A 13,875-nucleotide genomic window follows, 5' to 3' on the forward strand; every position below is an offset into this window, starting at 1 on the left:
AACATCAATGATGGTAACAGAAGGAAGGTAACGTGTTGTGTTTTACATCACTACCTACCCATGTCTTTGAACTAGCTGTCTTTGAAGATGATACAAAAGATGATATACCCTTGTGCTGGCATGGCAGGAACTGCATATAATAATTCATTTTTTCCCTTTTCAATGACTGCTGCTTGTATTAGAAATGTCTTATCGCAGTTTACACTTTGCACAACTCCTGTCCACATCTTTCTCCAGCCATTTACTTTTCATACAAAAAGGCCATTGAATATACATTTCCCAAAGTAATGCAACACACCTAATACAAGTAGCCTGACTTTGGGCGTTTCCATTTTAGTGTTGCTCTTTGAAATTGGAAAGAGTACGCGAGTATGCTAAAATGATAGGATTACATACTTTTGTTACATGTAGAATATTTTTCTCGTATTTACTTAATCTTCACTGTTCCTGGGGGTGGGGGTGTGTTACTACAGACCCCTATTGGAACAGCACTATTCTACTGCACTGTTACTACAGCCCCCTATTGGAACAGCACTATTCTACTACACTGTTACTACAGCCCCCTATTGGAACAGCACTATTGTACTGCACTGTTACTACAGCCCCCTATTGGAACAGCACTATTCTACTGCACTGTTACTACAGCCCCCTATTGGAACAGCACTATTCTACTGCACTGTTACTACAGCCCCCTATTGGAACAGCACTATTCTACTGCACTGTTACTACAGCCCCCTATTGGAACAGCACTATTGTACTGCACTGTTACTACAGCCCCCTATTGGAACAGCACTATTCTACTGCACTGTTACTACAGCCCCCTATTTGATCAGCACTATTCTACTGCACTGTTACTACAGCCCCCTATTGGAACAGCACTATTCTACTACACTGTTACTACAGCCCCCTATTGGAACAGCAGTATTCTACTGCACTGTTACTACAGCCCCCTATTGGAACAGCACTATTCTACTGCACTGTTACTACAGCCCCCTATTTGATCAGCACTATTCTACTGTTCGTGTGCTGTCAGTGAGATATGTGTGCATGTATTCAATAACTCCACAGGTTCCATGTTCAGAGGAATAATTTTCCACTTTATTATTTCAGTGTCATCCACTGTATTGGGCGACTAGGTGTACTGGAATGGAATTGAAAAGAAAGAACATCATATTCCAGACCATGGGCTCACCAGAGTCTCCATAAATATTGCAGTTTAAAGGTTACACACCCTTCACAGTGGTTGAATGTACATGTGTGTCCTAATCAAACTCAAGACACTCTGCCCCCTCTCTCTCTCACTCTCCGAGTTTACTGTTGTACTGGGTAAGAGCTACTGTTTCCACAATGACATGCAAACAATGTATAAGAGGGGGTTCACATGCTAATTAGGTATATGCATTTTGCCACCTCCAACCTGTGGGACTTACATGCACATAGAATGGAAGCACAGGAGAATGACATCATAAGAGCCCAGGCTGTCATGTGACACCTGGTTTCTTCACCATCCTGGGCTTCATTCTGACAAACTCTCAGTGGCTCTAAAGCATGTGTCCACCTGCAGGATTGCAAATTGGACCAATATATTAGTGTTGTACTGCATTGTGTGGAGTGGGGGAGGGGGAAGGACAATCTGGATAACCTTAGATATTGCAAAGGCTGCTAATAAAGCCCAGGGACAGCAGGAGTGGCACAGCTGAGCCGGGCCTACTAGAGGCTGAGGATGGGGTTGTGACAGTGGCTTTGTGTGCTTTCCTGGCAAAGGTGACGATGGGGCTGTTGGCAATGGAGGAGGTGGGGGAGGTGAGCTTGGCATTGTCGGAGGCGCGCAGGGCGAAGAACAGCACAGACTGGTTGGTGGCAGGCAGCGCGGTCAGGGGCACCTGCAGGGTCTGCTTCTGCCCGGCCGGGACAACGTACAGGGAGGAGGTGTAGAGTCTGTGGGCCTGGGAGAAGCTGTTCCACAGGGCGTCGGGGGTGGGGCTCACACGCACATCATAGCTGGAGACTGTGGGGGGTCAAGGAATGAGGAACAGATTAATTAGGAGAGGAAGCACAGTGAGAGAGAGAGAACAGCATCCTTCAGTTATAGACTCATTGGCATGATCTACTGCTCAAAACTTTTCCTCTCCCTTTGCCTGTCTCTCTGTCTCTCTGCCTCTGTCTTGCTCTCTCCCTCTGTTTCTCCATGCCCCCCCCCCATTTCTCTATCTCCCTCATTCTCTCACCAGTGCCCACATTGTAGTCGTCCCCGGGTGCTGTCCACTGCAGGAGGATGCTATCATTAATCAGTGAGGCGGTCAGATCGGTCACTCTGGACGGGGGGAAGTTGTCCTGGGGCACATCTGGCACTCCTGTTACCTTCACTGTTCCCCCCACCGCACTGCGGCTAAAATTACCCAGACCTTTGTGATTCTGTTGATCGAAATCCACGCTGCGCCGCACCCGCCCTGTGGGGTACAAAGACGTCAGAGAGGCATAGAGATGGATGGAGGCACTTAATGGGCCCAATTGGTCACTTGGCAATAGGTGAGCCATAGTGTTGGTGGGATCTATTGGGGGCAGTATGATTGTGTGACTGTGTGGCCAGCATGTAGCTGCGTGTGCATTTGAGCATCCGCGGGTGTGATTGCATCAGCATTGGTGTGCAGTGTTTTTCAGTGTGCTTGTCAGTGTGAGTATCAGTGTCAGTGTGTCAGTATCAGAGTCAATATCAATGTCAATATGAGCATTAGTATCAATATGAATATTGATATAAATATCAGTATCAATATTAGTATCAGTGTCCCTACCCTTGCAGTGGTCAGGTTTGGCATGAGAAATTTGCTCTTTTGGGGACACCACCTGCACCCTGCCCCCCTCTCCCAGCACCTCCAGCTTCACACTGTAGCGCCCGTTCTGTGGGTAGTCATAGAAGAGACAGGTGTAGAAGCCATCATCCTGGGTTGTGTCAGGACCTGGAGGGGGAGATAGAGAGAGAGAGAGAGAGAGAGAGAGAGAGAGAGAGAGAGAGAGAGATATTGCAGCTTATTGGCATGCTTTGTAGGATGTATCTATGTATTTGTTATTCTATCTATTCAGTGTAAATCTGTTTGTATTTCATTCTATACTTTCATTTATATACATTTGCCTGTTTCTTATTGGTCATTAATAGGTGTGTATATATGTCTCTATGCGTAGCGTGCGCAGGTCGGTCCTCCTCTGGGTGCTCCTCACCACGCAGTTCTACTAATTAAAAAATCAAATGTTCGGTTGTGGTAATATGATAGATGAGAACAGTTCCCAAGGAGATTATGGGACATCTCCTTCCCACTAGGAAGCACCTGAAAGCCTGATGGTGAAGCTGCTGAAATGCCTCTGTGTACTGAGACCCACTTGGCCCACCCCCCGTCACAAGTGCACTGCACACGGGCTGTATACCCTCTTTTGCCACAGCCGGATAGGACTGCAGAGCTACCTCAGAAAGTGGGGAACTCTTTTCACAGATAATCAACTCAACATTATCAACGTTATCTTCCAATTCCAATGGACTTGGTGGAAATATCTTTGAGCACAATGACATAATTACAGCTTTTTTCAAAATGTGAAAGTGTGGGGCAAGCAGGTTTCTGATGGACACATTATGTTTCTTAACATGACCGATACTTTCGATGACGAGGGACAAGATTTCAGTCAAAGTTTGATCTGAGGGTGTGCATCACCTCTGGTGCTCCTGTGGCTCAGTTTGACCAGTATGTCCCCAGCAGTCCCACTTCTGAAATTCTGAAATAGATCTGGAGGAGACCACCTAGATCCACTTGATTGGCTGACAGACCTTCCAATCAGAATAGGTAAACTGGTGCCTGGCAGCCCCTTAACACAGGAACTCACCTGCGCCATCGTCGAGGGCAGGCAGCCTCAGTAATTTGCCGTTGTCGAGGTCCACGATCACTGTGACGTTGGCCTGGGTGATGAGACGGTTGCCCTGGGAGACCATGCCGGTGATGATGATTGGTTCAGGGTAGGTCACCTGTGTCTTCTCTATGATTGCAGTGACGATGACCGGAGGGATGCACTCATTGACAGCCTTTGAGATCACTGTGAGTGTGAAGTTCTGGGTAGTGTTGTGGCTGTTCAACAGTGTGAAGCTCCAGGTGCCTGACTGAGAGACACACAACACACTGTCTGTTACTGAATCTAGACACACACTGTGTTACTGACTCTAGACACACACTGTGTTACTGACTCTAGACACACACTGTCTGTTACTGACTCTAGACACACACTGTGTTACTGACTCTAGACACACACTGTCTGTTACTGACTCCAGACACACACTGTGTTACTGACTCTAGACACACAATTTAAAACCCAGACAGGCGCAGTGTGCTGGTCTCTCAGTGAGGCTCCAGCTCAGTCCAATACCTCGGCAACTCCAGGCAGTGTGAGGCAGGCGGTCCTCACGGCAGGGTCAGTGTCCAGATGGCTGTTGTTGTAGACGTTCCCCCGGGGGCTCCTCACGCTGACCTGTGGCTGGGCCAGCTGCCAGGTGAAGATGAACACTGTGTTGTTCCCCACAGTGGAGTCCACACTCACTGAGCCACTGAACTGGGTGCCTGGGGCAATCGTTTTGCCTGTGCTGTGCAACTGGGGGACAGAGAGAGGGAGAGAGAGAGACACTGTGAACCCTTATTGTCTATTGAGAAACTTACTGGACTATGGAGAAAAAAGATAGAGGGAAAGAGAGAGAGAAACACCATGATCTCCTTTAGCTGATATACTTGACCTAGTAATTAATGTAATGAATCAATTACAGTCCTTTTTCTGTGACCCTTCAGATTTGACCTGATGTCTGTCTCTGCTCACTGATCACTACAATAGACACCATACCTGTTCATATGGGTTCGTACAATAACAGGTATGATGTTTGCGATAACTGTGTGGAGAACTTTGATGACAGATGCAGGAATTGTGATGTGACAGGTTTCGAGCCTGTGCAGTTGCTTAATTACAATGTACCTGGGTGGGGGTGGTGATGTCGTCTCCTGATCCAGAGGAGATGCCACTGAACACGTCCATCAGCCAGGTGGACTCCAGTTTGTCAGTGGCGGAGAAACACTTCCCTCCTGCACAGCAACACACAGCACTGAACACACAGAAACTGAACACAGCACTGAACACACTGAGACACTCAACACAGCACTGAACACACTGAGACACTCTACACAGCACTGAACACACTGAGACACAGCATCAGTAACACAGAAGGGTGTATGTATGAGCAGACACACACAGTCATGCAGTTGTTCAATTGGGAATTCCCTTGAGACACAGGAATGTTCTACTGACTGCAGACCCTGCTGTACTGTACTGTACCTGTCCTGAGGGAGAACTGTTCCAGTCCAGGGTCAGCGCTGCACCCCAGGGCGATGGTGTGGACAATGGCCCCACTTTGTGCCACCTCGTCCACACAGTAACATACATCCCTGTCCTTCCCGTCTGTCAGCAGGATGATCTCGTCTCCGGCCACCTGTTTGTCGTCCCCCCTCAGGACCTGTGGCAGGGACAGTGGGTGTTGGTGCCGTCTCCACCAGGGGACTCCACTGAGACAGAGCTGTCACCCAGGGTCTGTAGAGCCAATGTGCCTTCTGCTTTTTCTTTTGTCCAATTGGTTAATGGTATTGTTACTCAGCTGTTGCACTTAATTAGCCACATTTGTATGTATTGAGGATATCCAGTGACTGATGAGAGGGGCCCTGTGTTAATTTCAAACTGTTCTTCTGAACTGTAACTCATTTGTTATCCTATAGTTGTCTCTGTAGGCAACTTTTTTTACATTTATTTTATTCACTTATGTATGTACTAATTTCATATTATTATTATCAGTAGTAGGAGTATAAGAAATAGTATAATTATGCTTTGTAACTGAAAACAAATATGCTGTATTAGGATTGCAGTGAGAGTCCACAGTGTTGAACAGCAATGCAGAGAGAATCAGCACCACCGACAGGGAGACAGAGTGTGTTGATTGGATATCAAACATATGGCTCAATGCTGACTGGCTATCGACTTTGCACAAGAATGCAATTTGAAGTGTGCCACTATTGTTGTCAAGGGGATTTTGGGTGTTTTCGATCAATCCATACAAAAAGCACAACACTTGGTATCAGGGTGAACAACTGTTGGGGTACAATTGCCCCCTATGCATTGTATATACCCACTGTATAACTGTTAGAAAATATAAGAAACTTTCCAGTAAGTTACTAGTTAAAACTTGTTTTTATTAAGATTTCTCTGCTCTTATTATGATTTCTCTGCTCAGACTTATCTGTGTGGCATAGAAACAATTTCTGCTGCCTTGGAAATTCTTTGGGTAACGACCCAAAATGATCTATTAACACATTCTTATTAGTACAGTGTGTCCTTGGTACCAGCGCTTCCATGTCTGGACTAATTACAAAGAATATTGTTTCCCATGTCTCGGAGCTGTCCCGGGACATATGCCAAGAAAATATCATCTAGGTTCGGGACGGCCCAGAAAGTCCTTGTAAATGTATAAAAGGCAGTGTGAAACTTTCAATAAATGAAGATAAACGAACAGACTTCGGTGTCTGTGACTTTTTTGTTCCCGAGCGCTCGTCTCCTGCTGAAAAGTCTCCTCTGTTGCTGGAAGCACTGACTGGGGTGCCTGATTCACTGGGATCCGAAGGGTTGCTTTAACTGAAGCATTGTATCTTAACAACAACTGTATGAAGATTGGTATGTGTAACAAGAACTGTATGAGGAGTACGTGTTTGGATGAACGGAAGAATAAAAATATTATATATCTTGCAAGAGGATAAGACTCCTAATAGTATAGGTACAAAACAATCTGTTTCTTTCTGAATAACTGAATACGTAATTGAACTGGGATCAACACATTTCATTCAACCAGCTCGCAACTTGACCCACAACAGGTGTGCAGTTTGGAAAATCATAAATGGACAAAAGAAAAAACAAACACAAAGAAGAAAACCCTACCATGTGCAAAGAAAAGTGCAGTGAAATGTCTTTGAATGAATTTTGGATTCAGAGCTCCAATTGCTCTGTGTTAAACACTTGGGTTCGAACCTGGGCTTTCCATACCTTCCCCTCAGTGTGGCACAGAGCCCCAAAGGGTAACCCACTCACCTCAAAGCCCCTCCTGAGGCCTCCACAGATGTCAATTTCCCGTTTGGGCTTACTGGGCAGAGCATTGACCAGCTCTTTGCGTGTGCTCATGCTGTCGATCTCGGTGAGGTTCTTCAGGATGACGGACTTACTGTTGAACTCCACAATACCCACCAGTGATCCCTGCTCTAAGATCTGCAGCAGGAACAGCTGGGCAGCCTGCCTCAGCGTGTTGATCCTGTCGGCCTGGGGAGGGAGAGAGTTTGCTGAAGGTGCTGCCCACTATAGCCTGAGCATTTTCAGAGAGTTTCAGCCACAAAACAAAATACACTGACTTACTGATACATTGACTGTGTGACTGTTCAGACTAAATTGTAGCTATTTGTAGTGTTGTAATTATGTATTTATACAATGTAGTGGCACCTACCACGTTAAAAATGCAGAGTGAGTTACTTTACAATTTTGCCTCATTGCAATCTCACGTATGACCAACACAGAACGTGTGCAGTCTCCACACACTTGACTGTGTTTTCTGCCTGTGAGGCGCATTTCCAGAAAAATGGCCACAGCAAGTTCATTGAGCAGAGAAGAGGACCAGTGAGTTTGTAAATGAAGTGAACTTACATTTCACACTTATACTTCATTTTGTCAGCAGATGGAATATTATTATAAGGGTTATTATTTAATTACAGTCTACAAGAGTTAATCTTTTGGGACCGAGAATCACCACATCTCATCTGAAAACATTAGCATCTATCAATAGAATTTAAAAAACTCTTTCTTTGTTATTTTCCAAATTACTGGTGATTTATTGAACACCTTCTGTCATATACTCATGGCTATTTGATATTTGATTTGATTATTTGATATCTGAGTGTGGATTAAAGCAGTTTACTTACAGTTACAAAAGACTTTGCTCCCAAAGACAAAAAGGGAACAAGTGGGAATTTGTAATCAAACATACAACCAGTAAATATAAACAGTTTTTGTATTAGATATTCACTGGGATATCAGTTTGCTCTATCAGCGTGTTTTCCTGATCTTCACTTTTATGAAGAATTGTTGACTTTTATTACAATATAGCCCCATTTATAATCGATATATAATCGACTGAACTGATCATAAGTGTTTATATTGTGTCATGTGTTTATTGTGTGCCTCGGTTGGTGCTGTACTCTACTGGATGTTTAGGGATAATGTTAAATATGAAGTGCAGTAAAGAGCAACTGCAAATGCTTAATTCTTGAAGTTGTAGTTTTATACTGCCAGTGGTGACTGTTGCACCCAAACACTGACTGGCTGACTGACACACTGACTGACTGAGACACGGACTGACACACTGTCTGATTGACACACTGACTGACTGACACACTCACTGCTCCCTGTCACTCACAATACTCATGCTGCCTGAGGTGTCCAGCACCAGACACACCACCCTGCGCTGGGCTCTCAGCAGGGTGAAGGAGGGTGGCGGGGGTGCACTGTCATTGGGGGGGTTGTTGCCATTCAGGAAGTCAGGGGTGCTGCTGATCACGTCCCACACGCTCCTGTAGTCACACAGCCGGTTGTGGGTGTTGGGCGCCTCGGAATTGTGGGAACGGCTGTCACAGAACTCTGTGATCTGAGAGAGAGAGAGAGGGGTTGGGAATGGGGGGAGGTGGTGCAGAGGGGGAGAAAGGGGAGGTGTGGAAGAGAGGGGGAGGAGTTGTTGAGGAGGGAGTGGCTGCGTTGTGTGTAGCGTTTCCAATACCTCACTCCAACAACAGAGCAGTTTTACATGAATTATTTAATCAGTTATTTTGTCCTATTTAATATGCTAAATATTTTACTTTTTGAATTCAATTCTTTAATATTTTCAGATTAAGATATTAACATTTAAGTTATTAACATATAAGTTATAAATATATAACTATTCAATTACCCAATTAAAAAAATAAACAAACAAAACAACTCTAGAATATTTGCACTGTACAAGTGGACAGGTGCACACACTGCTGTTGGCACATGAGAAAGGCTCAGCCACCCCCCCTTAAACACTGTCAATTTTTCTCTGATCCCAAAAGACAAACAAGATTCTTTCATGATAAATACAGCATCACAATACACATAAATGCTCTTTATACTTTTAGTTTGAAATATATGGCTAAGGGTGTCTGCTAAGAAATGAGAAAACAATACAATTTTATATCTACAAAAATAACAAATGAAAACAACATTATGAACAAAAATCACCCAGAAATTGTGACTCCCAGCATGGGGAACCCCAGCCCTAGTGGCCAGCACAGAGTCTGGCAGGCGCCCCACACTCTCTGCCAGGGTGACGCACTCTCTCACCTGTGGGATGAAGGGCTGGTACATGATGGACCCTGTGGTGTTCTGGGTGCTACTCGGCCGGAAGGTGCAGTCCCCAGTGGGCAGGCCTGTCTGAGGGTCCATCTCACACGCTGAGCCATCACTCTTCAGATGGGAACCAGAGATTGAACTGGAACACCTGGGAGCCAGAGCCAGAGGAAAGGGAGGGACAGACAGACAGACAGACAGACAGACACACACACACACACATAGAGGCAGAAGGAAACAGAGGAACAGAGGGAAAGTGAGAGGAGGAGGGGGGAGTGAGATTAGGGAGAAAATGGAAAAGAGGGAGAAGTTTAAGACTGACTGGTTCGATGCAATGGTATTGTAACACGGGGTGTTCTGTGAGGGAATCTGCACATTATCTGTACATAAGTGTTTGTGTGTTGGTTCGAGAATGTTCTGGGACCAAATCCTGTATATGTCAGTGTAAGTGAGGTCGCCCTGTCTGAAGCATGAAGCAGCACTAACTGGTGGTCCCTGCTCGTGATTGGTTGGCTGGGCACCAGGGGCGGGAGAGCCTCGCTGACGGCTTAGATACAGGGTGCCCAGCCTGCGAAAGGGGTTTGTTGTTTGTTGTTGCTGGGGAGTTCAATGAAAGGGTCTTTCTCTGGGTTTGATGTAGGGTCTGCTGCTGTGGATGTGTGTAATGTGTAGGAGCTGCTGAAACAAGTCTGTGCTGTAGTCAATAAACCAGACATTCAAGAACTGTAACTGATGTTAATTTCTCACAATTATCACAAGAACCTGCAAACACTACAGTATATTTATAGTGAGAGAGAGTAACTACAGCCTAACCCTCAGTCCAGAGCAGGTTAATTAACCCCCCAACCCTGCTGCTGTTAATAGAGCAGTTTTAAATTGATTATTTAATCAATTACTTAATTATGTTACTTTGTGAATATTTTCAGATTAAGATATCAGAGAGAGAGAGAGAGAGAGATAGAGAGATAAGTGGGTGCAGGGGGTGTGTGGGGGATGGAAGTGATGTCAGATACCTGGTGGCCTCTATGGTGCCGGTGCCTGATCTGTAGAAGGGAGTCTTGGCGTCAGACTCACTGAACACCCCCCAGCGCAGAGTCGCCCAGAGGCGCACCAACACACGACCTAGAGAGAAAGAGGGAGAGAGAGAGAATGAATGACCATACAGACCATTAATACTGTACTGAGCATTAGAGAGAGAAGGAGGGAGAGAGATTAAGAAAGTAAGAGGGAAGGGGAGGATCAGTGTGTCAGGCCTGTCTAGTCCAGTAACATCTCACCTCGAGGTCCGAAGATATCAGTGGCTGAGTTGTCCATCAGGTATCGGGGGGTGAAGTGGATGTACCGGCCCTGCTGGACACAGTGCCCCAGAGTGGAGGTGAAGGGAGGAGTGACGGCGTTTTCACAGAAAGGGTCAGACACCCGGACACTGGCCTGTGAGAGGAAACACCATTATATAGACAGTGCAGCAGCTCCCATAAGGGTCTGTACTCCTGTGGGTCTGTTTATACAGTACAGTGTCTGTACTCCAGGTGTATATATACAGTACAGTACAGGGCTCAGTCAGTGTCTGTACTCCAGGTGTATATATACAGTACAGGGCTCAGTCAGTGTCTGTACTCCAGGTGTATATATACAGTACAGGGCTCAGTCAGTGTCTGTACTCCAGGTGTATATATACAGTACAGGGCTCAGTCAGTGTCTGTACTCCAGGTGTATATATATAGTACAGGGCTCAGTCAGTGTCTGTACTCCAGGTGTATATATACAGTACAGGGCTCAGTCAGTGTCTATACTCCAGGTGTATATATACAGTACAGTACAGGGCTCAGTCAGTGACTGTACTCCAGGTGTATATATACAGTACAGGGCTCAGTCAGTGTCTGTACTCCAGGTGTATATATACAGTACAGGGCTCAGTCAGTGTCTGTACTCCAGGTGTATATATACAGTACAGTACAGGGCTCAGTCAGTGACTGTACTCCAGGTGTATATATACAGTACAGTACAGGGCTCAGTCAGTGTCTGTACTCCAGGTGTATATATACAGTACAGGGCTAAGTCAGTGTCTGTACTCCAGGTGTATATATACAGTACAGGGCTCAGTCAGTGTCTATACTCCAGGTGTATATATACAGTACAGTACAGGGCTCAGTCAGTGACTGTACTCCAGGTGTATATATACAGTACAGGGCTCAGTCAGTGTCTGTACTCCAGGTGTATATATACAGTACAGGGCTCAGTCAGTGTCTGTACTCCAGGTGTATATATACAGTACAGTACAGGGCTCAGTCAGTGTCTGTACTCCAGGTGTATATATACAGTACAGTACAGGGCTCAGTCAGTGTCTGTACTCCAGGTGTATATATACAGTACAGGGCTCAGTCAGTGTCTGTACTCCAGGTGTATATATACAGTACAGGGCTCAGTCAGTGTCTGTACTCCAGGTGTATATATACAGTACAGGGCTCAGTCAGTGTCTGTACTCCAGGTGTATATATACAGTACAGTACAGGGCTCAGTCAGTGTCTGTACTCCAGGTGTATATATACAGTACAGGGCTAAGTCAGTGTCTGTACTCCAGGTGTATATATACAGTACAGGGCTCAGTCAGTGTCTATACTCCAGGTGTATATATACAGTACAGTACAGGGCTCAGTCAGTGACTGTACTCCAGGTGTATATATACAGTACAGGGCTCAGTCAGTGTCTGTACTCCAGGTGTATATATACAGTACAGTACAGGGCTCAGTCAGTGTCTGTACTCCAGGTGTATATATACAGTACAGTACAGGGCTCAGTCAGTGTCTGTACTCCAGGTGTATATATACAGTACAGGGCTCAGTCAGTGTCTGTACTCCAGGTGTATATATACAGTACAGGGCTCAGTCAGTGTCTGTACTCCATGTGTATATATACAGTACAGGGCTCAGTCAGTGTCTGTACTCCAGGTGTATATATACAGTACAGTACAGGGCTCAGTCAGTGTCTGTACTCCAGGTGTATATATACAGTACAGGGCTCAGTCAGTGTCTGTACTCCAGGTGTATATATACAGTACAGGGCTCAGTCAGTGTCTGTACTCCAGGTGTATATATACAGTACAGGGCTCAGTCAGTGTCTGTACTCCAGGTGTATATATACAGTACAGGGCTCAGTCAGTGTCTGTACTCCAGGTGTATATATACAGTACAGGGCTCAGTCAGTGTCTGTACTCCAGGTGTATATATACAGTACAGTACAGGGCTCAGTCAGTGTCTGTACTCCAGGTGTATATATACAGTACAGGACTCAGTCAGTGTCTGTACTCCAGGTGTATATATACAGTACAGGGCTCAGTCAGTGACTGTACTCCAGGTGTATACACATTGTGAACACATCCAATGTCATTGTGCTGTTACCTTGGTGTATCTCTCTCTGCTCGGCCTGCGGTATACAGTGTTGTTCTCTCTCCAGCTCATCGGCACCAAGATCTTGATGTCCTTGAAGAAAGCCCGTCTTCTGGTGGCTGTGAACAGGTACTGCGAGGCCTCTGTGAACATCGCCTAGATGCACATAAACACAGATACACACATACAGACACAAACAGTCACTTAAGCTGCTGGCACTGTGCATAGACTACAGGGACGAAACACATAGTTTGAAATTAAATAAATATATATGTAGAGTTTACAGATAGTGGGACATGTTCCAAACACAGAGAGTTAGAAAGAGGAGATAACAGATTTCTTATGTAATAAACACATAGAGTAGGACAAGATGCAGACAGAAAGAGGTAGACAGCAGGAGAAAGCCAGAGAGACGAGACACACAATGCAGGACAGAAAATGCACACAGGCACACACACACACACACACAGAGGACAGGTGATGTCTGACCTGGATGCTCTGGAGCAGCGCGGGGTCCTCGGGCACTCGGGGGTGGATGGCCACCACCACGTCCCTGTAGCCATTCTGGAGCAGCTCCACAGCAGAGCCGGGACACACAGACAGCCACACTGCACACAGCAGCACTGCGGGGCCCAGCAACACAGCCCTGGACATCACCGACTGACACACTGACACACTGACACACTAACTGACTGATACACTGACTGACTGACTGACTGACAGACTGAGATGCTCACTGATACACTGACTGACTGCTTCAGGGTTTTAAATCGTCAGCTGCCTGCCTGAGTCTTTAACTCTCCTCCCTCATTGTAAGATGAGTTCCAGGAAATAAGGCGTGACTCTTACTGTTCACTTTTGGCAGCCCTGTGTAAGTCTTACTTGTGTCAGCCCCTCAGAGTCTTGCTGCATGAAGGAACTTGGATCTGTTTTTTGTTTGTATATGCAGTAGTGCAATGAAAAGCAGGGGCGGATTTTCAACTGGTTCAATGATTGCTCACAATTTAATAATTCTTCTGGA

At 45.7% G+C, this 13,875-nt stretch overlaps 1 protein-coding gene across 1 annotated transcript; it reads right to left on the bottom strand.

Moving 5' to 3' along the window:
• Nucleotides 1–1,076: 1,076 nt before the first annotated feature.
• LOC136767745 (calcium-activated chloride channel regulator 1) lies at nt 1,077–13,707 on the bottom strand. Its single transcript, XM_066721710.1, has 14 exons — nt 13,344–13,707; nt 12,867–13,010; nt 10,746–10,899; nt 10,482–10,590; nt 9,463–9,619; nt 8,522–8,749; nt 7,150–7,374; nt 5,356–5,533; nt 4,999–5,105; nt 4,405–4,626; nt 3,871–4,141; nt 2,793–2,957; nt 2,229–2,450; nt 1,077–2,008 (listed from the first exon to the last, which is right to left on the bottom strand). The coding sequence occupies exons 1-14, from the start codon at nt 13,506–13,508 to the stop codon at nt 1,644–1,646; spliced, it is 2,712 nt and encodes a 903-aa protein (XP_066577807.1). The 5' UTR covers nt 13,509–13,707; the 3' UTR covers nt 1,077–1,643.
• Nucleotides 13,708–13,875: the final 168 nt, after the last annotated feature.

Source organism: Amia ocellicauda, chromosome 14, assembly GCF_036373705.1.
Source record: "Amia ocellicauda isolate fAmiCal2 chromosome 14, fAmiCal2.hap1, whole genome shotgun sequence".
Classification (NCBI taxonomy): domain Eukaryota; kingdom Metazoa; phylum Chordata; class Actinopteri; order Amiiformes; family Amiidae; genus Amia; species Amia ocellicauda.

Bases quoted from the DNA above. Each gene is read 5' to 3' on its own strand.
- LOC136767745 (XM_066721710.1), bottom strand. From the start codon at position 13,508: ATGTCCAGGGCTGTGTTGCTGGGCCCCGCAGTGCTGCTGTGTGCAGTG. The intron at 10,900-12,866 runs GTAACAGCACAA...TTCCTCTCACAG, and splicing joins GCAGAGAGAGATACACCAAG to GCCAGTGTCCGGGTGTCTGA. The intron at 10,591-10,745 runs GTGAGATGTTAC...CTTTCTCTCTAG, and splicing joins TGATATCTTCGGACCTCGAG to GTCGTGTGTTGGTGCGCCTC.